This window comes from Geotrypetes seraphini, chromosome 16 (assembly GCF_902459505.1).
Source record: "Geotrypetes seraphini chromosome 16, aGeoSer1.1, whole genome shotgun sequence".
Taxonomy (NCBI): Eukaryota; Metazoa; Chordata; class Amphibia; order Gymnophiona; family Dermophiidae; genus Geotrypetes; species Geotrypetes seraphini.
The window spans coordinates 22628927-22651675 of NC_047099.1; the positions used below are offsets into that span (position 1 = coordinate 22628927).

The 22749-nt window shown below is 44.2% G+C and overlaps 1 protein-coding gene across 1 annotated transcript; it reads left to right on the forward strand.

The window, feature by feature from the left end:
* Positions 1-1300: 1300 nt before the first annotated feature.
* Positions 1301-10334, forward strand: LOC117350549 (lysophosphatidic acid receptor 6-like). Its single transcript, XM_033924867.1, has 2 exons — positions 1301-1428; positions 9019-10334. The coding sequence occupies exons 1-2, from the start codon at positions 1399-1401 to the stop codon at positions 10138-10140; spliced, it is 1152 nt and encodes a 383-aa protein (XP_033780758.1). The 5' UTR covers positions 1301-1398; the 3' UTR covers positions 10141-10334.
* The last annotated feature ends 12415 nt before the right edge of the window (positions 10335-22749 follow it).

Consider the following 22749-nt stretch of genomic DNA (forward strand, 5'->3'; position numbering starts at 1 on the left):
ACTCACCCGCCTCCCCGTACGGCCGACCCGGCCACAGCTAGGAACATCCTGGGGGTTAGGGGAAGTAGGGGGAAATGGGTAGGGCTCGGGCATGCCCAGTGGGGCCCGGGCACTGCATGTGCTCAGAAAAAAAAAAAATCTCTCTGAGCTATTGGAGAGCTTATCCGCAAATTAGGAGCTGTTGGGACAACACCCATATGTGGCTGACTATCCTGCTTTCCACGGAGAACCTACGTTACAGGTAAGGAACTACACTTTAGTCTCCATCTTCTTTCTAAGGGTTTACCAATGCTTTCTTGTCCTACTAAGCTGGGCTTAGCCACCCCTTACTAAACTGGGTTTACTCCTCCTCCTGAGCTGGAATAACCCCCTTCACTCAAGCTGAATTTGTTTTATCCTTCCTTCTCCAATAAAGCTGGGTTTAGCCCTCCCTTATTTCCATCTAGGCTAGGCTGAAACCCTTGACTTTTTCTCCTGTTGACCTTTCTTTACCCTCTTTCTTTCTCCTCCTGCTCAGCTGGGTTCCCTCAGTATCTCGTGCTGAGCTGAGTGTTGCATTATCTTCCCTTTCCCTTCTAATGTACATTGGCATGCCAGCCTCGCACATTTTGCAGAAATTCAAACTTCTCTTTTGGATTGAGTCAAAGAAGAAGTGAAACAGAATGCCCCTTATTGCAACTCTTCCTCCCCAGAGCTTTTCAGTGTTTCAACCTGCAGAGCTGGACTGCCCAGAAGCTTTTTATTCACAGAGGAGGTACACCGGGAACTGGGTGGTGTATAAAGATAGACTGGTAGAGAACCTAGGAAGCAATATTACCTGCACAATGTAATCTACATCCAATGCAATGCCATCCCTCATAGTAGAGGCCCAGAGCACTGGTGGGGATCTACTAAGGAGGGGGAAGGGAGAAGGACAGGGGAAACAGAGGGAGAAAGAGAGCCCTGGGAGGGAAAGGACATCAAGGAAGAGAGAAAAAAACAAGAGAGGACAGACATGTCAAGGAGTAGGGAGGGGGGAAGGGAGAGAAAAAATAAATTTTGTCTATAAATGGTATTGCAATGCTGCTTCTGATGCTATTTCTATATATATATATATATATATACTTGTTATAAAATTGCTCTAAACAATATGTTTTTACATCAGAGAAATTTAAGAGAGTGTGCTGTCCTGGCATAGAGAGCAGGAAACGCTCTCATGGACCCAGTCTCTCCTAATGCCCCCCACCATGACAGGGGGAGGGTGCAAGGCATCACCCCCCCCCCTCTCCCAGTCTCCTCCAATCATATTCAGCAGGGTGGGGTGAGAGGTTGGAGTTAAGACGTGCTCTCTCCTTGCATTGAGCCTGCTCCCTCACTTGCCTGGAGGCGTGAAAGAAGTTTAAAGACCTCACTCACGACATGAGTTCTCCATTCTGGACCACATCCCCGGTGAGTGACTTTCTGTGCTCCAAATCCTGTCTCGCCATACTCTGATCCATTCCTGGTACAACCAAACCTCTTCAGTGACTGACTTTTCTACACACTGTAACTGTACTGGTGATGGAACCAGGAGAAGGATTAACTTCTTAGGGGATATATTTATTAATTTATTCAATTTTCTATACTGTCCATCCAGGGGGAGCTCAGAACGGTTTACATGAATTTATTCAGGTACGCAAGCATTTTTCTCTGTCTGTCCCGGCAGGTTCACACTCTATCTAATGTACCTGGGCGTGGGGGGGATTAAGTGACTTGCCCAGAGTCACAAGGAACAGCGTGGGTTTGAACCCACAACCTCTGGGTGCTGAGGCTATATGCTTTAACCACTGCAGAAGAAGACAAAAGAGGCGACCTGTGATACTCAATCTGTTTTATTCACTGTTAAGATGTGTGAGATTGTTGCCAGTAGAACGATCAGGCTTCTAACAGTTTCTTTAATTACCATCTTTTTAGATAAGACCCCTGAGGCAGGCCTTATGGACGAAACACATACATGTCGGGTCTTAACAGTGAATAAACACAGGTCGCCTCTGTTGTCTTCTTTTGTTCTACCTTGACGAGGTAGAATTCCCCTGTGTCCGTGTATCGCTTTAACTACTGCACCACACAGGTGTTCTACTCTGCCTTTACTTACTCAGTTCAAGGTTGGATTACATTACAAGAGGTTGGATCAGTTTCCCGGAAGTTACAATGGACAGTTTGACACGGACATTCAATAGAGTTGCTAGTATAGGTAGATCAGTACAATTATTAATACAGTTAGGTCATAGTTACAAATACATAATTACAAGTTGAAGTAGGTCATCATTGGCAAACAAATGCATTGACCCCTCCCATCATAAAACACACACACAAACATATATACTGTATACTGTATATATCCACCCACCCTTCCTTAGCAAAGCAAAAGCCTATCTTACAAGCCATTGAACTAGCTTATCTGAGAGAGCCCCTCCTATACATGTGGGCCCTAGGCATCTGCCTAGTTTGCTAATGCCTTTATCTTGCCCTGTACAGAACATCTATCTCCCTCATTGTCCTTCATACTTAAGTTACACCATATAACTTTAGATTAAAGATAATTTGCCTGATATTCAGTACTATTTAACTGGCCAGGAACAGCTCTAAGTTGGCTAAGGGCTAATATTTAGAGCAAGATGGCCACTGAATATTAGCACACAGCAGATAGCTGGCTATCCACAAAATCTAATACACTGACCGGCTAAGTTTAGCAGCCAAATCGGACCACTTAAATAGCTGGCCTATCTTTGGCTGCAATAAACGAAGTAGAGAATGACACGGGGAAAATTTTTCCCCGTCCCTGCAGGAACTCAATTTCCCCTGAAAAGGAAATAATAATAACTGTAGACAATCTCTGAATGATTTCAGCTGTCATGAGCCCTTTAAACACCTTAGTTGAATTTAACTCCGCCCCTCCTTTTTTTTTTTTTTTTTTACAAAGCCATGCGGCTATGGCCCCAAAACTCTTTAAATCAATATGGGCTTCGGGGCAGTTATCGCAACGGCCCACGCTAAATGGATTTGTAAAAGAGGCCTTTAGTGTGTAAAAATATTCTGTCACAATAAGGGGAATTCCCATGATGCAACATTCATGGCCTAACAGGCTCAAGTTCCATTCTCTTGAGTTCCTGGACTACATAGATCAAATAGTACAACCCTACATAGTTCTGAATGCAGAACAATGTTCCCAGCCCTGGTAAAATCATATAACCTTCCATTGAGGAGAAATTCCCACATTCCTCATACAAGAGTTATGCTAATAAGCAGTTTGTGAGCATCGTGGTTGTAGATTTCAGGATCCCAGTATACTTATGCAGGAGTGGACTGCATGTGGTGGTGTATATACTATGCGCTCAGTATTCAGCTGGCAGCTGCCACCAGTATTAAATGCGGAAATTCAGGCTTTGGCATTAAATTTCTGGGCACAGGGAGCTGACTAAAACATAGCCAGTTAAGTGTGATATTCAGCACGTAATCAGATATGAAGAAGGACATTGGAGAATAGCACAGGGACAAATTTGTCCCCACCCCCACAGGAACTCAATTTCACCATCCCGACCCCGTGAGCTTTGTCGCTATCCCTCTCCCATTCCTGTAAGCTCTGCTTTAACTGCACAAGCCTCAAACACTTATAATTTTAAAATGTCTGAGGCTTGTGCAGATGAGGACGGAGCTTAGGCATTGGTGGAATGAGGCATTATGACATCACAATCTGAGCTCTAGAAAGTTGCTACTTAGGATTTGAAAGTGTTTGAGGCTTGTGCAGATGAGGATGGAGCTTAGGCATTGGTGGAATGAGGCATTATGACATCACAATCTGAGCTCTAGAATGTGGCTACTTATGATTTTAAAGTGTTTGAGGCTTGTGCAGATGAGGACGGAGCTTATGACATCACAATCTGAGCTCTAGAATGTTGATACTTGTGAAATTGAAAGGGGATAGATTCCGTAAGAATGTAAGGAAGTTCTTCTTCACCCAGAGAGTGGTGGAAAACTGGAACGCTCTTCCGGAGTCTGTCATAGGGGAAAACATCCTCCAGGGATTCAAGATAAAGTTAGACAAGTTCCTGTTGAACCGGTACGTACGCAGGTAGGGCTAGTCTCAGTTAGGGCGCTGGTCTTTGACCAGAGGGCCGCCGCGTGAGCGGACTGCTGGGCACGATGGACCCCCTGGTCTGACCCAGCAGCGGCAATTCTTATGTTCTTGTGTGCAGATGAGGACGGAGCGTAGTCATTGGTGGAATGAGGCATTATGACATCACACTCTGAGCTCTAGCATGTTGCTACTTATGATTTTAGAGTGTTTCAGGGGACAGAGCTTGCAGGAATGGGGCAGCGACAAGGACAACGAGAAAACACACAGGGACAGGACGAGGAAATTGAGTTCCTGCGGGGACGGCGAAAAATTTGTCCCCGTGTCATTCTCTAAAGATAGGACTGACTTTATGCAGTCCTATTCATGTGGTTATCTTTTCAACTTTCCCTTACGGTACTTGTCCGCTATCGGTCTCGTGCCGGTATTTAGCCTTAGATGGAGTTTACCACCCGCTTTGGGCTGCATTCCCAAACAACCCGACTCCGAGAAGACCCGGGCCCGGCGCGCCGGGGGCCGCTACCGGCCTAACACCGTCCGCGGGCTGGGCCTCGATCAGAAGGACTCGGGCCCCCGAGCGGCGCCGGGGAGGCGGTCTTCCGTACGCCACATTTCCCGCGCCCGCCGCACGGGCGGGGATTCGGCGCTGGGCTCACTTAACTGGCTAAGTGCCGCCTCCACCCCTGGAATGCCCCCCAGTACAACCAGTTTCAGTCTGAGCGCTAATCGGGCATTTTCAGCGATGCTATCTAGTTAAGTACCACTAAAAATGTCAGGTTAACCCCCGACAGGTGCAGGAGGCAAAGAGACTGGGAGTTGAATACTGCCCTTTTGTAGATGTACAACTACACTCAAAGCAGTGTACACATAGGTACTTGAATATTTTCGCTTTCTGTCCTGGTGGGCTCACAGCCTATCTATCTAGTGTACCTGGGGCAGTGGAGGTTTAAGGCCCAAATTCTGTAACTGGCGTCTAATATTAAGCATCTATTTTTGGAGGCGCCCAACTAGACAGGCGCCTATCTAAATTGAATAACAAGCCCAATTAAGCTTTTTTGATCAGCGATAATTGAAGCGTAGGCGCCTATCAAGAAAGAGCCATCCTGTAACAAGGCACCTCTAAAAAAATTTAGGCGGCCTTCGAAGAAATAGGCGCTATGCCTGTTATGCGTGGGCGTGGCTTCGTCTTAGGCGCCTTATTACAGAATCGCTGCTTTTAAACGTGCTTAAGCGCTCGCATGGCCACCTAACTTGCAGTTATTCCTAGAGCTGGCCTATTTATTGGGCGCTTCCAAAATAGGTGCCGCTCAGCGTGATTCACTAAACAGCAGCCGGGCATTAGGCTGTTTTTGTCATTTCGGGGGGGGGGGGCGTGGTGGCGTGGCGGCGGCAGCAACAGCAACAGCCTGAAAAAGAAATCATCCTGGCCGGGGTCGATGTCATGCCCCGGAGTTTCTACCTCTTCCAGCAGCCTTCCTTTCTGGCCCTCTCCCTTCTACTTGCTTCCTGCCACACCCCCTGCTCCGCGGCTCTCTTCGGCAACTCAGCAGCAGTGATCGACACAAGCTTCTGACGTCGGGGCCTACCCTCTGCGAGTCCCGCTTGTTTCAACTTCCTTTTTCCACAAAGGCGGGACTCGTAGAGGGAAGGCCTCGATGTCGGCAGCTTGTCTTGATCACCGCTGCTGACGAGTTGCTGAAGAGAGCCGCGGAGCAGGGGGTGTTGCCGGGTGCAGGTAGAAGGGAGAGGGCCAGATGCAGTACTCGTGGGTGAGGGAGGGGAAGAGAGAGAGAAAGAGAGAGGAAATATTTCATACAGGGCTGGGCCTGAGTGGAGGGAGGGTGGAAAGATTCTGGCTACAGGGTGCAGTAACAAAGGAAAAGGGGGGAAAGCTGAAAATGGAGATAGTGACACAAAGAAGAGAAAGAGTAAGCAGGACCTACTGAATAAGGATAGAGATACAGAGGGGACATGAAGAGGAGGTGAAATAGAGACATAGAAGTAATGCTGAAAAAGTGTGTGTGGGGGGGGGAGATAAAGACATTGAAAGGGCAAATGGTGAACATGGGGTAAAGACAAGGACAGAGACAAATGAAGATTCTGAAAAAGTGGTGAGATAGGGATATAGGTGAGATGGACACAAAGAAGGGTGATGCTGGAAAATAGGTGGAATGGTAATTCTGATAGACACAAAAGGGAAATGCTGGATCAAGGAGAGATGGGGCTCAGGCTGGATGGAATAAGGAGAAATGCCTTGTTGGTCCGGAACTTCCTCTCCTACGTCAGAATTGACGTCAGGGAGCGGAATGCTGGTCAGCGCAACGCTTCTGCAGGGAAAGCTTGGGACGGCGGTGGCTTGGGGGCTGTTCCCCGATGGCGGTGACAACAAACCGAGTGGCTTGGGGGAGGGCACGGAGAAAGAAAGAAAGGGGGCAGACAGGGAGACAGAAATAAAAAGTTGGGGGAGAGAATGAGGTCTGGAGGAGAGGAAACATACAGGAGGCTGAAAGAAAGGAAGAAAGATTGGATGCACAGTCAGAAGAAGAAAGTGCAACCAGAGACTCATGAAATCACCAAACAGCAAAGGTAGGAAAAATGATTTTATTTTCAATTTAGTGATCAAAATGTGTCGGTTTTGAGAATTTATATCTGCTGTCTATATTTTGCACTATGGCTCCCTTTTACAAAACCGCAATAGCGTTTTTTAGCGCAGGGAGCCTATGAGCATTGAGAGCAGCACGAGGCATTCAGCGTAACTCCCTGTGCTAAAACCTACTATTGTGGTTTAGTAAAAAGGGAGGGGGTGTATTTGTCTATTTTTGTATTTTGTTACTGAGGTGACATTGCATAGAGTCATCTGCTGTGACCTCTTTGAAAAAACCCGGAATATGAATAATTAACATTTTCTCTGCCTTTCAGTGTGCTTTGTGTTTTTTTTTTATTTTATTGTTGGTAGATCATTTTGACTTAGTCATTATAAAAGTAGCTCGCAAGCCCATAAAGTGTGCTCTAACCCCTGCTCTAACCACTACACCACACTTCCCGCCAGGAGAGGCTCCGGGCCGTTTAAATGATTTCACTCTATGTCATCAGCCAGTCTCACATTCAGCCATGGTGGGAGATTTGGCCACACCGGTAGGAGACGCCACCAGAAAATGGTTGAAACAAGAGGGGCACAATTGTGGCCTCAGTGCACACGTGGGGTCGTCATCAACAACACTACAAAGGCCTTAATCAAATACACATACCAACCATGCAGCACATCAATCACACAATCTCTAGGGAGCACATTCCAGGCATCCACCACCCTCTCTGTAAAGTAGAATTTCCTAACATTGCCCCTGAATCTACCACCCCTCAACCTCAAATTATGTCCTCTGGTTTTACCATTTTCCTTTCTCTGGAAAAGATTTTGTTCTACGTTAATACCCTTCAAGTATCTGAACGTCTGAATCATATCTCCCCTGTCCCTCCTTTCCCTCTGCATGAGGGGCAGTGTGAATAGTGGACATTTTCTCCTTAATATACATACTGGAACAGATCTATTATAAGTGATGGTTGTTGATGACAACCGTTGTATCTAAGGATTAGGGTCAGTATATACCAACTTATTCACTCAATATCAGAACCCTATATAAAAACTGATACCTGCTCAACAACTCTACAAGGCCTTAATCAAATGCACATATCATCCATGCAGCACATCAATCACACAAGGAAAACAGAAAAAGGAAAAAGAAAAAAAGTGGAGAAAAAGGCCTCAGTTCAGCTTCATCTGGCCAAAAAACTCCACTCTTACAAACACCTATCCTGCATAGAGGCCAAAAATGTACTACAGAAAAAAACCAGCTATAGTAGCCTGCAGAGCAGTATCCAGCACGCCTCAAGATGATATCAGTGGGTGAAATAGAGAACAAGGCACTACGATCCAGCTCATAACATCAGACGTTGAAGCTAGAACAAAACACTTAGCTGCTACTGGCTAATACACCAAAGCCGGGCAACCACTGCACCCAACGGGGAACCCTCTGACGCAGCGATACCACGTGAAACGGAGGGTTCCCCGTTGGGTGCAGTGGCTGCCCGGTTTTGGTGTATTAGCCAGTAGCAGCTGTATATTCAGGATAAAGCACCTCCTCCCCTCACTGTCCCCCATTCATGAGTTACACTGCATCTCTTTCTGTTGATGAAACGTTCGCTTCCATCAAGTTGTACTGTAATCCTTTTACAGTACATACAAAACTCTGCTGCATGACTCATCTTCTACCAACTTCGCTACACTCGTGTCACCCCTCTCCTTAAATCACTTCACTGGCTCCCATACAGTTAAAACTCCTATTGCTGACCTACAAGTGTGTTCATTCTGCTGCCCCTCAATATCTCTCCTCTCATCTCTCTCCTTATACACCTCCCAGAGAACTCCGTTCCTCAGCTAAGCCGCTCTTAGCTTTACCCTTCTCCTCCACTGCCAATTCCAGACTTCGTTCCTTTCATCTAGCTGCCCCCTATGCCTGGAATAAATTACCTGAGTTTGTCCGTCAAGCCCCTTCCTTTCCCTTGCTTAAAAGCAGACTGAAAACCCACCTTTTTGATATAGCCTTCAATCCATAACCCTACTCCCCACTGCCCACCAACCCAACCAGCAGATTAACCGTTCCCCTTAAATGTATCCATGACATCCTGTTTGTCTGTCTTGGATGTTTAGATTGTAAGCTCTTTCGAGCAAGGACTGCCTTCTTTGTGGCTCTGTACAGCACCGCATGCATCTGGTAGCGCTCTAGAAATAATTCATAGTAAGAGTAGTACCTTAAGGCTAGAATAGCTATTCCACTCATTCCAGACAGAAGAGGTTTTATAGGCATGAATCATTGTGGGTTTTAATATCATTAGAGAACTTCATGCAGGTGATATTCTTTTTGTTTCAGGGTTTGCTGAATGAATCAAGTCCTAACTTGAGAGAACTTTGGCGTAGCCGTCATGATCTGAACTGCACGGCCTGTGCACTCAACACCACACCTTCATCTCCCAATGGGACTGACTGTAAGGAGCGCGCAGACTTCCAGTACATCATGTTCCCTATTGTGTACAACATGGTGTTCATTCTGGGGCTGGCAGGGAACCTATTGGCTTTCTGGTATTTCATCAGCACCAAAAGTGCCACTGCCCCTTCCAATATATTCAAAGTGAACTTGGCCGCCATTGATCTACTGTTTGTTCTGACTTTGCCTTGGAAGGTCATCTACCATGCACTGGGTAACAACTGGATTTTCGGGGAAGCCATGTGCAAAATCACGAGCGCCTTATTCTTTGCTAACCTCTATGGCAGCACTCTTTTCCTCACCTGCATCTGTATAGACCGCTACATCGCGGTGGTCCATCCCATTCGGTCTCTCCAGCTCAAGAGCCGGGCATACAGAATTGCTATCTCCATCATCCTATGGCTCATTCTGGCTACTGCCATCATGATTCTCACTTTCCGAGGACCCTTGACTAACACTTTTAAGAATGGGAATGTGGCCTGCATGGAGAACTTCTCTACCAAGTCGTGGAAAGGTCGCATTTCAGGGGTCAGCATCTTTTCTGCTATAGTTGGGTTTTTCATTCCATTGGTGGTTATCATCATCTGTTATCTTCTCATTGCCAGGAAGTTGTTGGTTACAGCGGGGTCTAGTCACAGATCCAACATGATTAAGAAGAAGGCGCTCCGCACCATTCTGGTGGTGTTGGTGGTTATTGTCATTTGCTTTGTCCCCTATCATGTGATCCAACTTATCCACACTCTACGCCGCATCAATGTATTCTCCAGCTGTACGTTGGTTCGCTTTACATATGCAGCAAGACATGTCACCATGGCTCTATGTAGCCTGAACTCCTGCTTGGACCCCCTAGTCTATTACTTTGCTGCAGAGAAGTTTGTTTGGAAGCCCACCTGTTGTGGCAGGCCACTGAGACTTCCCCAGTTTTCCAAAACTGTTTACTCCCTAAGCAAACCCACTTCTGGTTCACACTCTACCAGCAAGACCACAGACTCCTCTGTGGATCTCTGAAGGGAAATGAGTCATCATGTGATCGTGCGTATTGCTTGATTTTAGAACCAAAAATTTCACTCAGCCCAAGACACTACCAAAGGCCCAGTTCAGTGTAGAATAAGGATCAAAGATTACATTAATTTCATTTCTGGAAAAGAAATCTACTGTAAGTTCAAGGGTAATGACCAAAGACCAAAATCACCGAACTCATTCAAGAGCAATTGGATAAATCGTTGCACCAAAGGTCTACAAAGCTCACAATGTAAGTTTAATAAATCCTAGGCAACACATTTGGAGTTTCTGGTGCTCTAGTCTATATCATTGAGAAGGCAACAGCTGTGTGCAGGAAGCCTAGAGATAGGAAATCCAATGACAATTCTTTGAGTCTTGGGGCAGCCATATTGTAAATGTCTCATTCTGGTACATTTCACAGGTGCTCTTCATCAATCCCAAACCACCCCCTGCTCTGCCAATGTATTCATGGTCAATTTGGCAACTGTTAACCTTACTCTTGACCTGACTATATATATATATATATAAAGTCATCTACCATGCTCTGGGTCAGCCATTACAGAAGCATTGAGAAGCTGGGTGGCGAGGAAAGTAAAAGGCAAGAGTTGACATTCCTCTTCAGTTGTACCTTTCCAATATCACTAAAGCCAAACTGAGGGAGGTAAACACCTCTTGTCAAGTGTTTTATAGAGCTGGACAGCGTTCACTTGATCCATGAAGAAAAGCTGTGCAATAGCCAAAAAAGAGTTCTTGTAAATGTGTGAAAATTAATGGAACATGATGTCACAATTGAGTATTAAACTTTGATACATTGTGCAGTGTTATTCCAAAAGGTATGGGTGGATATGTGGGTTTATGAATTTATCTTGTTAGGCCCACTGGATGGATCATGTGGGTCTTTATCTGCCATCATCTACTATGTTGCTATTTGGGGGATAGTATAGAATTTCTTTCACTTCTGAAAAGATCCAAGATGTGTATAAAGAAATAAAATTACAATTAAAAAAATTAGAACATAAGAATAGCCACACTGGGTCAGACCAATGGTTCATCAAGCCCAGTAGCCCATTCTCACGGTGGCCAATCCAGGTCCCTGGTAACTGGCCAAAACACAAAGAGTAGCAACATTCCATACAGAATCTCAAAGAATAGCAAGATTCCGGAATCCCAGAGAGTAACAAGATTCTAGAATTCCAAAGAGCAACAACATTCCATGCTACCAATCCAGGGCAAGCAGTGGCTTCCCCCATGTCTGTCTCAATAACAGGCTACAAGAACACAGGAGAAGAAAAGACAGTGAAGGAATAGTAAATGAGTAGTTTGACGTTCTGCTTCAATCTCCCCGATACTGCATCCAATGTGAACAGTTCCTTTCTGAGTCTGTGTCCCTTCTTTGCTTGCCTAGTGCTGTGGAGCTCTGAGAACCTGTCCTGGTCATTCTTGTATAAGACTTTTTATGTGTGTAAGAATATTTTCTTCTTCCTCCCAAGGAGCAGGAATTACTGGTTTGGATTTGACCTGGGTTGGCCACCGTTGGAAGGCTTCAAGGGCCTTCGGTGATGCTTATGTACTTTTTCAATAGCAATTCAATAGCAATTAAGATACTTTCCTGTCCCCAGAGGGCTTATAATCTAAGGGGCTTCTTCACTAAACCGAAATGTGGGAGTTTCCTACATGCTAAACCCATTTAGAGCTTGTGCGACGCACAAATGAAATAAATAAATTAAATAAATAAATAAATACATTCATAACATGGCGCATTTTAAGGTGTTTTTCCATTTATTTATTTTTTCAGATTGTGGACTAATATTCGCATTAATGAGCATTACCTAGAAAAATTAAAGTGGAAATACTTACTGCTTCCTCTTTAAGTGGCACTAAGGGACAGATTCTGTAGTTGGTGCCAAATCGACAAGTTAAAGAGTGATAAATCACCTGGACCGGATGGTGTACATCCCAGGGTACTGAAAGAGCTCAAACATGAAATTGCTGATCTGTTGTTAGTGATCTGTAATCTGTCGCTAAAATCGTTTGTAGTACCTGAAAATTGGAGGGTGGCCAATGTTACACCGATTTTTAAAAAGGGTTCCAGAGGAGATCCGGGGAATTACAGACCGGTAAGCCTGATCTCGGTGCTGGGCAAAATAGTGGAAACAATTATAAAAATTAAAATTGTGGAACGTGTAGCGAAACATGATTTAATGAGACAGAGTTAGCATGGATTCAGCTGAGACAGGTCTTGCTTCACCAATTTGCTTGACTTCTTTGGGGGTGTGAATAAATATGTGGATAAAGACGAGCCAGTTGATGTAGTGTATCTAGATTTCCAGAAAGCTTCTGACAAAGTTTCAGGAACAAACAATGAGAGGCTCCTGAGAAAATTAGAGTCAAGAGATAGAAGGAAATGTTCAATTGTGGATTAAGAATTGGTTATCAGACAGAAAACAAAGAGTAGGGTTAAATGACCATTTTTCTCAATGGAGGAGGGTAAATAGTGGTGTGCCAAAGGGATCTGTACTGGGACTGGTGCTTTTAACTTATTTATAAATGATCTGGAAATTGGAACTACGAGTGAGGTGATTAAATTTGCAGATGACACAAAACTGTTCAAAGTTGTTAAAATGCATGCGGACTGTGAAAAACTGCAGGAAGACCGTAGGAAATTGGAAGACTGTGTGTCTAAATGGCAGATGAAATTTAATGTGGACAAATGCAAAGTGATGCTTATTGGGAAGAATAATCCAAATCATAGTTATCGGATGTTAGCGCTCAAGAAAAAGATCTGGGTGTCATTGTGGACAATATGCTGAAACCTTCCGCCCAACGTGTGGCGGTACCAAGAAAGCAAACAAGATGCTAGGAATTATTAGAAAAGGGATGGTAAGAATATTATAATGCCTCAGGGCCGCCATCAGGGCAGTACTACCAGTCCTGCATTCAGGGGCCCGGAGGTGACAGGGGGCCCGGGCTCCCCCAGGGTCCTAGGCAGTGTTCCCTCTAAGGCAGCGGTCTCAAACACGCGGCCCGCGTGTGGCTCTCCAGGTTTTATTTGCGGCCCGCGGTCTGGAGGCATCATTCTCTTCCTTTTGGAGCAGCAGCCGGCTCATTCGTTCAAAGCCGCGGGTTGGCGGCTCCTTGCGCTATCCACTCCTGCATCGGAAGCCTCTCTGACGTCACAACATCAGAGAGGCTTCAGACGCAGGCGCGGATCTCGCAAGGAGCCGCCACCCGCGGCTTTGAACGAACGAGCCGGCCAGACACGCTGCTGCTCCAGTGGCGTACCAAGGGGGGGGCGGTCCACTGTTCTCCTTAGAGTGCGGCTCGTCTAGAGTAGCGGTGCCGAACCTGCTTCCCTTCCCTTCTCACTGCTGCCATCGGGGACCAGGCTGGCACCGTGTTCTTTGATCTCCCTGCAGGGCCGACCAACTCTCGCGGTCGAGAGGACGTTAATTCTGACGTCGAGAGGACGTTCTGGCTAGCCAATCGCTGCCTGGCTGCCCGGAACGTCCTTTCCGGCCCCGTGCAGAAGAGAAGCAGGGAGATGGCTTGTTCCCGATAGCGGTAGCAGCAGCAGCCTATTCCGCGGCGGTGGTGGCGGCATGGGGGAGGCAGGAAGGAAGAAAGAAAGAAGGTGGGGGGGGACAGGGAACCAGAAAAAAAAGCAAAAAAACGGGGCACAGAATCAGAGAAAGACAGACATAGAGAAAGAAAGAAAAAGTTGGGGGAGGGAATGAGGTCTGTTGGAGAGGAAGCATACAGGAGGCTAAAGAAGGGAAGAAGTATTGGATGCACAGTCAGAAGAATAAAGTGCAACCAGAGACTGATGAAATTACCAAACAAAGGTAGGAAAATGATTTTATTTTCAATTTAGTGATCAAAATGTGTCTGAATTTATATATGTTGTCTATATTTTGCACTATGGCCCCCTTTTACTAAATCGCAATAGTGTTTTTTAGTGCAGGGAGCCTATGAGCGTCAAGAGCAGCGCTGGGCATTTAGTGCAGTTCCCTGCGCTAAAAACTGCTATTGTGGTTTAATAAAAAGGATGGGGGGGTATATTTGTCTATTTTTATATGGTTGTTACTGAGGTGACAATGCATAGAGTCATCTGCCTTGACCTCTTTGAAAAAAACCCAGAATAGGAATGATAATTAACATTTTCTCAGCGTATAGTGTGCTTTGTGTTTTTTAATTTTATTTTTGGTAGATCATTTTGACTTGGTCATTTTAAAGAAGCTCGCAAGCCCAAAAAGTTTGGGCATCTCTGAGCTAGAGCGTTGAAACTGTGTATTTCTATTTTATCCCCCCTTTTACAAAACTGTGGAGCATTTTTTTTAGCAGCTCTGATGCTCAGAATTCTATGAGCGTCAGGGCTGTTACCACCGTGGCTAAAATCCACACTACAGTTTTGCAAAAGGGGGAGGGGTTCGTTTGTGATGACATATTCCATACTAGGCGAAGGTGTTTTCTGTGTTCTGTGTGTTTGAAAGACATGGTTTTCTGTTAGGATTGACGATGTAGGATTGATCTGTGCTGGTCTGGCTTGTTTAGTTTTACAATGGCTCACTGTAATATATAAGATGCTGCCTTTTCCTAGGTACTCATGTGTGACATGTGGTTTGTTACTAAAAATCATGTTTTTCTTACAGAAGGGGGGGGGGGTGCCAAAAAAATGATGGGCCCTGGGTGTTACATATGCTAGGTACGCCACTGTATGTAAAAATACCAGAAAGCTGGCGTAGCAAAAACTTTAAGTAAATTGTTATTCTTCTAAGTTTTGAGTATTTAACCCTCCCACAATCTCACGGGCACTCGTTTCAAGTTTATTGAGATTTTGATTTAAACGCAATATCAAATATTTTCAATTGAAAATTTTAACTATTTTGATGCGTTAACAAAAATAAATTTGGGGAAATAAATAAAACCATTTGAACAATAAACATACAAACATATCCATAGATGATTAAAAATACATAAGGAGTACAAGGATAAACTACATTTGTTTAAAAATGCGTCCTCCGTGCCTGCTCATAAATTTGTGGAGTATGTAACTTGTCGCTCATGCATATTTTTTTTTGCACACACCTCATCAATCCTTAGAGGAAACATTGGTCCTAGGCCACCATAGCACAAATTCCTGTATTATGCTTCTGCTGTGCACAACAATAAACACTGCTGTCATACTTTTTTTTGTCCCCTGCCGATTTCCTGATAGCACCCCCCCCGGACAAAAGTGGGGGGGAAGGGGTGCGTGGGGGGGGGGGCCCAATAGGATTGCTCAGTAAGGGGCCCAGAAATTTCTGATGGCGGCCCTGTAATGCTTCAATAGTACAACCTCACCTTGAGTATTATTGTGTTCAGGTCTGGTTTCCTTATCTCAAAAAAAAGATATAGCGGCACTAGAAAAGGTTCCTCTTCCTCTGACATCACTTCCTGAACCCGTGCCTAGGAAGTGATGTCAGAGGAAGAGCCAATGCTGGCACGACAGCAGCTTGGGGGGAGTTGCTGCTCATGCCAGGAACATTACAGAGGTTTGGGGGAAGGGAAGCGGGGCGCGAGTGGGGAAGGAGCAGGAGGGGGTGAAGAAGATGGAGGGGGGGGAGGCACCACCACCCCGGGCACCTCTCACCCTTGCTACGCCACTGGGGCCTGTACCTTCTTTTATATTTTTTGACTGATTTTTGAAAAGAAACAGAACAAGTAAAACACAATATCCAAGCAAACAAGATAATCAGAGCTCTACATTATTCAAGAGAAAACCTGCCATGTACCATATAGCATTGTACACATATTAACATATAATTGTACATATAATCAACTGCTTTTACACCTCAGCAGCAACGGAACTATCCGCAACTACCAAGAGCACACAGACCCGATCCAGCCAAGAGTGTGAGCTCCACCTCCCCCTGCAGTCCACTAGGAAGATCAACTGTTTTTTACACCTAAGCAGCAACAGGACCAGCCACCACTACCGAGAGCCCTTTGCCCTGATCCAGCCAAACAAGTAAGCTCTTCCCCCAGCATTCCGTTGGAAAAATCAATATGCTTGCTTTTAAATATTATCAGAAGTAGGAGATCAACTGCTTTTACACCTAAGCAGCCTATAATAGGAGCCCTTGCCCCGATCCAACCAGGCATGTGAGCTCCTCCCCCTATATCCCGTTTAAGAGATCAATCTACCTGCTTTAAATATCAGCAGCAGTAGAAAAACAACTGCTTTTACATACAAGCAGCAGCGAGACCTACCGCAACCACCAAGAGCCCACAGACCCGATCCTGTCAGGAGTGTGAACTCCTCCCCCTGCAGTCCATTGGAGAGATCAATCTGCCTGCTTTTAAATATCAGCAGCAGTGGAGATCAACTGCTTTTACACCTAAGCAGCAACGAGACCAGCCACAACCACCGAGAGCACACAGACCCGATCCTACCAAGAGTGTGAATTCTTCCCCCCATGCAATCCGCTAAGAAGATTGACTGTCGGCTCCGGGCGGCTTTCCCGCAGAGGAGAGAATCCTGCATTCACCGTGGGCCTCATCTGGGGCAGCCTCCTTGGAGCGGCTGGGGCACGGGCAGTGTGTCTGGGAGGGAATGCATGGATGGGAGAACATCGCAGGGGAGGAGACATAGGCATCCTGGGACTGTCTGCCAAGTCTCTTCCCTGAAGAAGCCCTTTCTGAAAACGTCAATTGCTCCTCCTAAACTTACTTGCTCCACTTCATCACTGAAGCTGAAACCGTGGATTGAAGACAAAGTTTTATTTTATTTTTCTTTCCAGCTTATGATTTATCTTTAATCTTATCTATTGTTTTGCCTTTTGTCTTTGTTTTGTTCTATTTCTATCATTTAAATTTCTCCAGAATTCTACTGTTCAACGGCTCCCCCTTCTGCTTCTATTCCTTTCTCTCCTCTCTTCTACCTTCCAAAGTATTTAGATCAATGCTGTCTTGTTAAAATGTTTATTTTATTTTTATTTTTCCTCTAACTCTACTTTTCACTTCTCTATTACCCTCCAGGTACTTTAGTTAGATTGTGAGCCTTCGGGACAGTAAGGGAATTTTTCAAGTACCTTTCTTATTTCTAATCTTAATGTATATTTTCTGTAAACCGCTTAGAACCTAACGGATGTAGCGGTATATAAGAAATAAATTACATTACATTAACAATACTCTTTCTTTCTACTACAACTGTAATTGATTGGCATGATACAAAGTTTTTTTAAAAAAATGCAATTTCATATTTAAATACAGTAGATTCCAGTTAATTGGGACACATCTGGCCTCCTGCGAAGGAGTACAGGAAAGTTTTCAGCCCAACCGACCAGCTTCCTGAATTCCAAGCGTTATTTTGCCACTGGAGCTGAAGAGAGTGTCATCTTATTCCGTTAAGTGCTAATTTGCAGAGACAAAATTCTGTGTTTTGACCTGTGTTTCAGATGCATCGATTGAACCCTATCCAGGTCATTCTCTTCTTGGTTGGGCTGAGAACTTTTCAGCACCCCTCCGTACACTCTGTCCCAATTAAGTGACTGGCCCAAATAGATGATGTTGTCAGAGTATCTTTGAACTTTATTCCGAACCTGCGTTTCCACAGCCAGCCATCTCTTGCTTTACAATCATTATGACTGAGTTTTCTTGCTAACTCCCCCGGCTTGCTTTTCTTTTTTTTTTTTTATCATTTCTCCAGTTCAATAATTTTTATTAAATATTTTAAAGGATACAAGAATCATTTAAAGTACATAGAAACAAAATAAAGCTTTCTGTATATAGAGTATACAAATCTATGTTTAGCTATAGAGGAGCAAAGGCTCCAATTATTGAGGGTGCATGTAAGGGATATGTAAGATAAAGATGAGAGAGAGAAGTAAAGGAAAAAGGAAAGAAAAATGAAAGAGAGAAGAGAAGAGAAGAAAAGGATAACAGGAGTGTCTAAGAAGATGAGCGCACATAGGAATCTAAGAATGACCATGGAGATTTGTTATATTTCAAGTTCATGCAGGTTCGGAATGTAACTCTCTTCTCATATGCATAGGATTCAAATCTATGATACATACTCAGAGAGTTCCACCAAAAAGTATAATCTAGTAGTGAAGGTGATTTCCAATTTTTTAGAATGTGCATGAGAGCAGTCACCAACTTGGTATCAATGAGTTTAGATGGACAATTTGATTGTGTAAAACATGGGTGTTGAGAGCGAAGGATTACAATGTCCATAGAGATTTCTTCTGAGCAGTTAGTAATAGATTGTATGGTGTTCCAGACGTAGGTCCAAAAAGAACGGACTAGAGTACAATGAAATAACATATGATCAAGAGTTCCTTCCTCTTTTAAACAGTTCCAGCAAACTGAGTCTTGCTTTAAGTTAGCTTTCCACATGCGAAGTGGGGTCCATATTGCCTGCCACATAAGAAAGTACATTGATTGTGATACTCTAGAAGATAAAAGCTTTTCAACGTCGGTTCACTCTCACGAACACCTCTTCCAGTTCCAATTACCGAACCATTGATTGAGGGCCTCTTTATCATCTGGATCCTTACCTTTACGTTTCCATTTTTGGGAAATGCCCTGTTGTCTCTCACGTACTGTCCATTCATTTCTCAGTTTCCCTTTTTGTACAATGGGTGCGACTCTAGATTTTTGCACTACAGTACACTCTGCCAGTTGGCACTGATTGGTGTTTGGTGGTTGTTTTTTCAATTGTTCAAGAAGGCCAGTTTTGTCAGAGAATGTTCGATCTTTCCTTGGCATGAGAAATGCGCACACTACAGGTGGAATGTGCCATTCCCCAAAGTAGCGCATGTATGCAAATGTAGCTGCTCGTTTAAACTTAATGGCAACGTGACTCATCAATGATGTTCTGTGGATGCTAGTGGCCCAATTAAATGTTGTGGTGGTCCAAATAAGCAAAACTTCCCCCCCCCCCTTTATAATTGTGCTGTATTTTTGTTCTCCTGGGTTTGGACCAAATAAACAGCTGCCCCAATTAACTGGTCTCCGGATTATCCAAAATCTACTATTTTAAGCAGTCCACACTTATGCTGGAGCACTGTTTGCCTATCTCTTTAATGGAAGGCATGTTTGAGTGTGAGAAAAGACAAAGAGATTACATAGATATTCAGGACCTAAGGGGCAATGCCTGTGGAGCTTAACCCTCATACCTGCTCATGTGAATTGGGTTTTGCCTCTACTTTCTTTCATTCCTCCTGATGAACTGGGTTTAGCACTTTTCTTCCTGCTATTGAGTTGGGTTCAGCCCTGTTCCTCCTCTTGCTGTGTTGGTCTAAAACTCATCTTTCTTCCTTCTCCTGCTACAGTGAGTTTAACCTTCTGCCTCTTTCTGTTGAGCTGGGTTTAGCCTCCTTGTTTCCTCTTCTTGCTGATGCTCTGGATTTTGCACCAACTCTTCCTAGTGCTGAACTGGATTTAGCCATCCTTCTGCTGATCTAGATTGGGCATCCACCCCTTTCTTTTTGCTGAGATGGATGTATTCCTCTCTGTTCAGGCTTAGCTGAGTTTATTTCTCTCCTTCTCTTGTTGAGATAGGTTTAAACCCCTTCCTATGCCAAATAAGGTTTATCCCTTCTGTTGAACTAGGTTTACCTTGCCTCACTCCCTTCTATCAAGCTGGATCCAATACTGCAACCTCCTTACCCCACTGTTTTCAGAGCCAGGTTTAACTATTTGTTGAGCTAGATTTAGCACCTTTCTTATTCTGTTGGGTTGGATTTAGTATCTCTTCATCCTTTTGCTGAGCCTGACTTAGAACCTGCTTCTTCCCTTCCTGCTGATCTGGATTTAGCTCCTCTTGCTGAGCTGGATTTTACTCTCCTCTTCACCTTGCTGAGCTTGACTTAGCTCCTTTCTTCTCCTCTTCCTCTTTTTGCGCTGGGCTTATACCTCCTTCTCCTGAACTAAGTTTAACTATCCTCCCCTTCACACTGTAGTTGAGTTGGGTTTAGTTCCCCTTCTCCTCCTGAACTGGGGTTAGCTTTCCTCCTCATCCTATAGGGATGTTCTCATTTTATTCTTCATGTTGAACTCTGTTTGTTTGTGAACTGGGTTTATTCTCTCCAACTCAGGCTGAGCTAAACTTAGTCTTCCTTCTCGTCCTCTTTCAGTGTTGGGCTTAAACTCTTCCTTGTGCTGAGATGGGGTTATCCTTCCTCTTCCTCCTGATCAACTGAGTTTTGCCTTCTCACCTACCTTTTTAAGGTAGATTAAGAGTTAAGAAACCCTTGCTTTCTTTTTTTCTTCCTACTTTGATAGATTTAGCATCACTCCTACTTTCTCCTGAGCTGGTTTTACCTATCTTCCTTATACTAAGCTTGGTTTAACCTCTACTTCCCCAGCTGCTGCTATTTTACATTTTCTGTTAGGCTAGGTTTAAGTCTCCTTCTCTTACTTAGCTTGATTTAGCTCCCCCTTCCTCCTCCTGCTTTTGAGCTAAACTTAGACCAGTGGCGTACCTAGGGTATGTGGCACCCGGGGCCCATCATTTTTTGACACCCCCCCCCTATGTAAAAAAATAATTTTTGTAATAACCATGAAACGGAATAAATGGTCATAATAGAAACAGGCAGTGAAAATTTTATTTTATTGAACCTCATATATGTAACCATTATTCCAAACATACCATAACATAACATAAATTATGTCTGAATTGTCATGACATCAGAAGTACATATGGAGTAGTTGCAGGTGATCCTTGGGACAGTTCTGATTGTGTTAGTTCAGCTTTATGTGTTTTTTGAATAGAAGGGTTTTTATTTCTTTTTTGAAGGTTTTGTAGTCTGTGGTCGAGGTCAATAGGTTGTAGAGTTGGGGGTCGAGTGTTAGGAGGTTGTCGAACAGTTTTTTTCTTTTGATGTTTTTGGTTGGAGGGTGTGTGAATGGTGCGTGAGTTCTCCTATGTATGGTTGAGGTGGATTGAATTATTTAGCTGAAGAAATTAGTTACCCCCCCCCTTCCACACACATCAATTCTCTTCCATTTTTGTTCCCATTATAAAAAACACTGATAAGTTCCCAGAAAAAAAATACATTAAAATAAGAAGTGAAAACAAAGGCTGATGAGAACATAACATAAGAATAGCCTAACTGGGTCAGACCAATGGTCCATAATGCCCAGTAGCCCATTCTCATGGTAACCAATCCAGGTTACTAGTACCTGGTCAAAACCCATAGAGTAGCAACATTCCATGCTACCGATCCAGGGCAAGCAGATGCTTCCCCCATGTCTTAATAACAGACTATGGACTTTTCCTCCAGGAATTTGTCCAAACCTTTCTTAAAACCAGCTATGCTATCTGCTTTTACCATAACTTCTGGCCACTTCATTTTTAAGCTGAAATCTTTCCTTCCAAACAGAGGCCTTGCTAGATGAACTTGCTGAACTAGGTTTAACCCTTCTCTTAATCCTGCTGTTGAGCTGAGTTTGGTTCTTCTTTTTTTTCTGCTAGGCAGAATTTAGCCCTCTCCAGCTCAGGCAGAACTGGATTTGGTTCTCTTCATTCTCCAAGTGAGGTAGGCTTATCCCCATTCTTTTTGCTGAAGTGGTTTAGCTATTTTCTTTTCTAGATCAGCTGGGTTTAAATCCTTTCTCATGTTGAGTTAGGCTTAATTCCCTTCTTCCTGCTCATGAGCTAATCTCAGTCTCATTGGTCTTCATTTTGAACTAGGTTTAATCTTTTTTTTTTTTAATTGCTGAGCTAGAAGATAAACCATTGAGCTGTGCAGTTACTCACATTAGCAAGCCAGCCCTACGGAATTTTTTTAATGTATTGTGAAAGACAGAAATTTCCTGTTTCTGCTCTTATTGCACCCTTCCCTTTGTAGAGCTTTTAGCTTTTGAGCCTGCAGGGCCATTTTGGCTAGATTGAGTAAAAGTTTGGAAAGCTGGTGGCGCACCCAAAAGGGCGGAATAAGTGAGCTCAATATTGTCAGTGTGTTTGTGTGTACGAGCAAAGGACACAAAGAGAGGGAAGAGGGGGGATAGAAAAGACAGAGAGAGCACTAGAAAGAAAGAAAAGGAGAAAAGGGAAGGGAAAACCAAAGAAGAAAGCAAAGAGGGTGAGAAAAGAGAACGCAGGAAGGGAAGAAAAGGGGTTGAGGGAAGAAGGAGAGCAGGATAGAAGTGAAGAAAAGAGAAGGGGAAATGAGAGAGAAGTGGGTAAGAAAACCACTGAAAGGGAAGAAGAGGGAACTAGAAGGGGAAAAAAGAGCACTGGAAAGAAAGAAAAAGGAAGGGAAAACTAAGGGGAGAGAAGAGAAAGTGTATGCAGGAAGGAAAGGAAAGAGAGAAAAGAGGTTGAGAGAAGAGACAAAGATCAGGGAAGGGGAGACATGATGCAAGGAGAAAAAGAAAAGGAGTAAACTGAAGAAGCAGGTGAGGAGGCAGAGCCAGACTGATTTTGTCTGCAGATGGTATTGCAGTGTTGCCTTTGGGGTTTGTGTTCCTGCTATAAAAACAACACTGAAGAATTGGAGCTAAATGAAGAGAAGCATGTGTGTGTGTGTTTGTAGCAAGTGCTTGACTACCTTCCATCCTGCTACACTGCCTTGAGCAAACAATTTCCTGGCACAGAAGGGGAGGAGAAAAGTTGAGATGCAGAGAGCG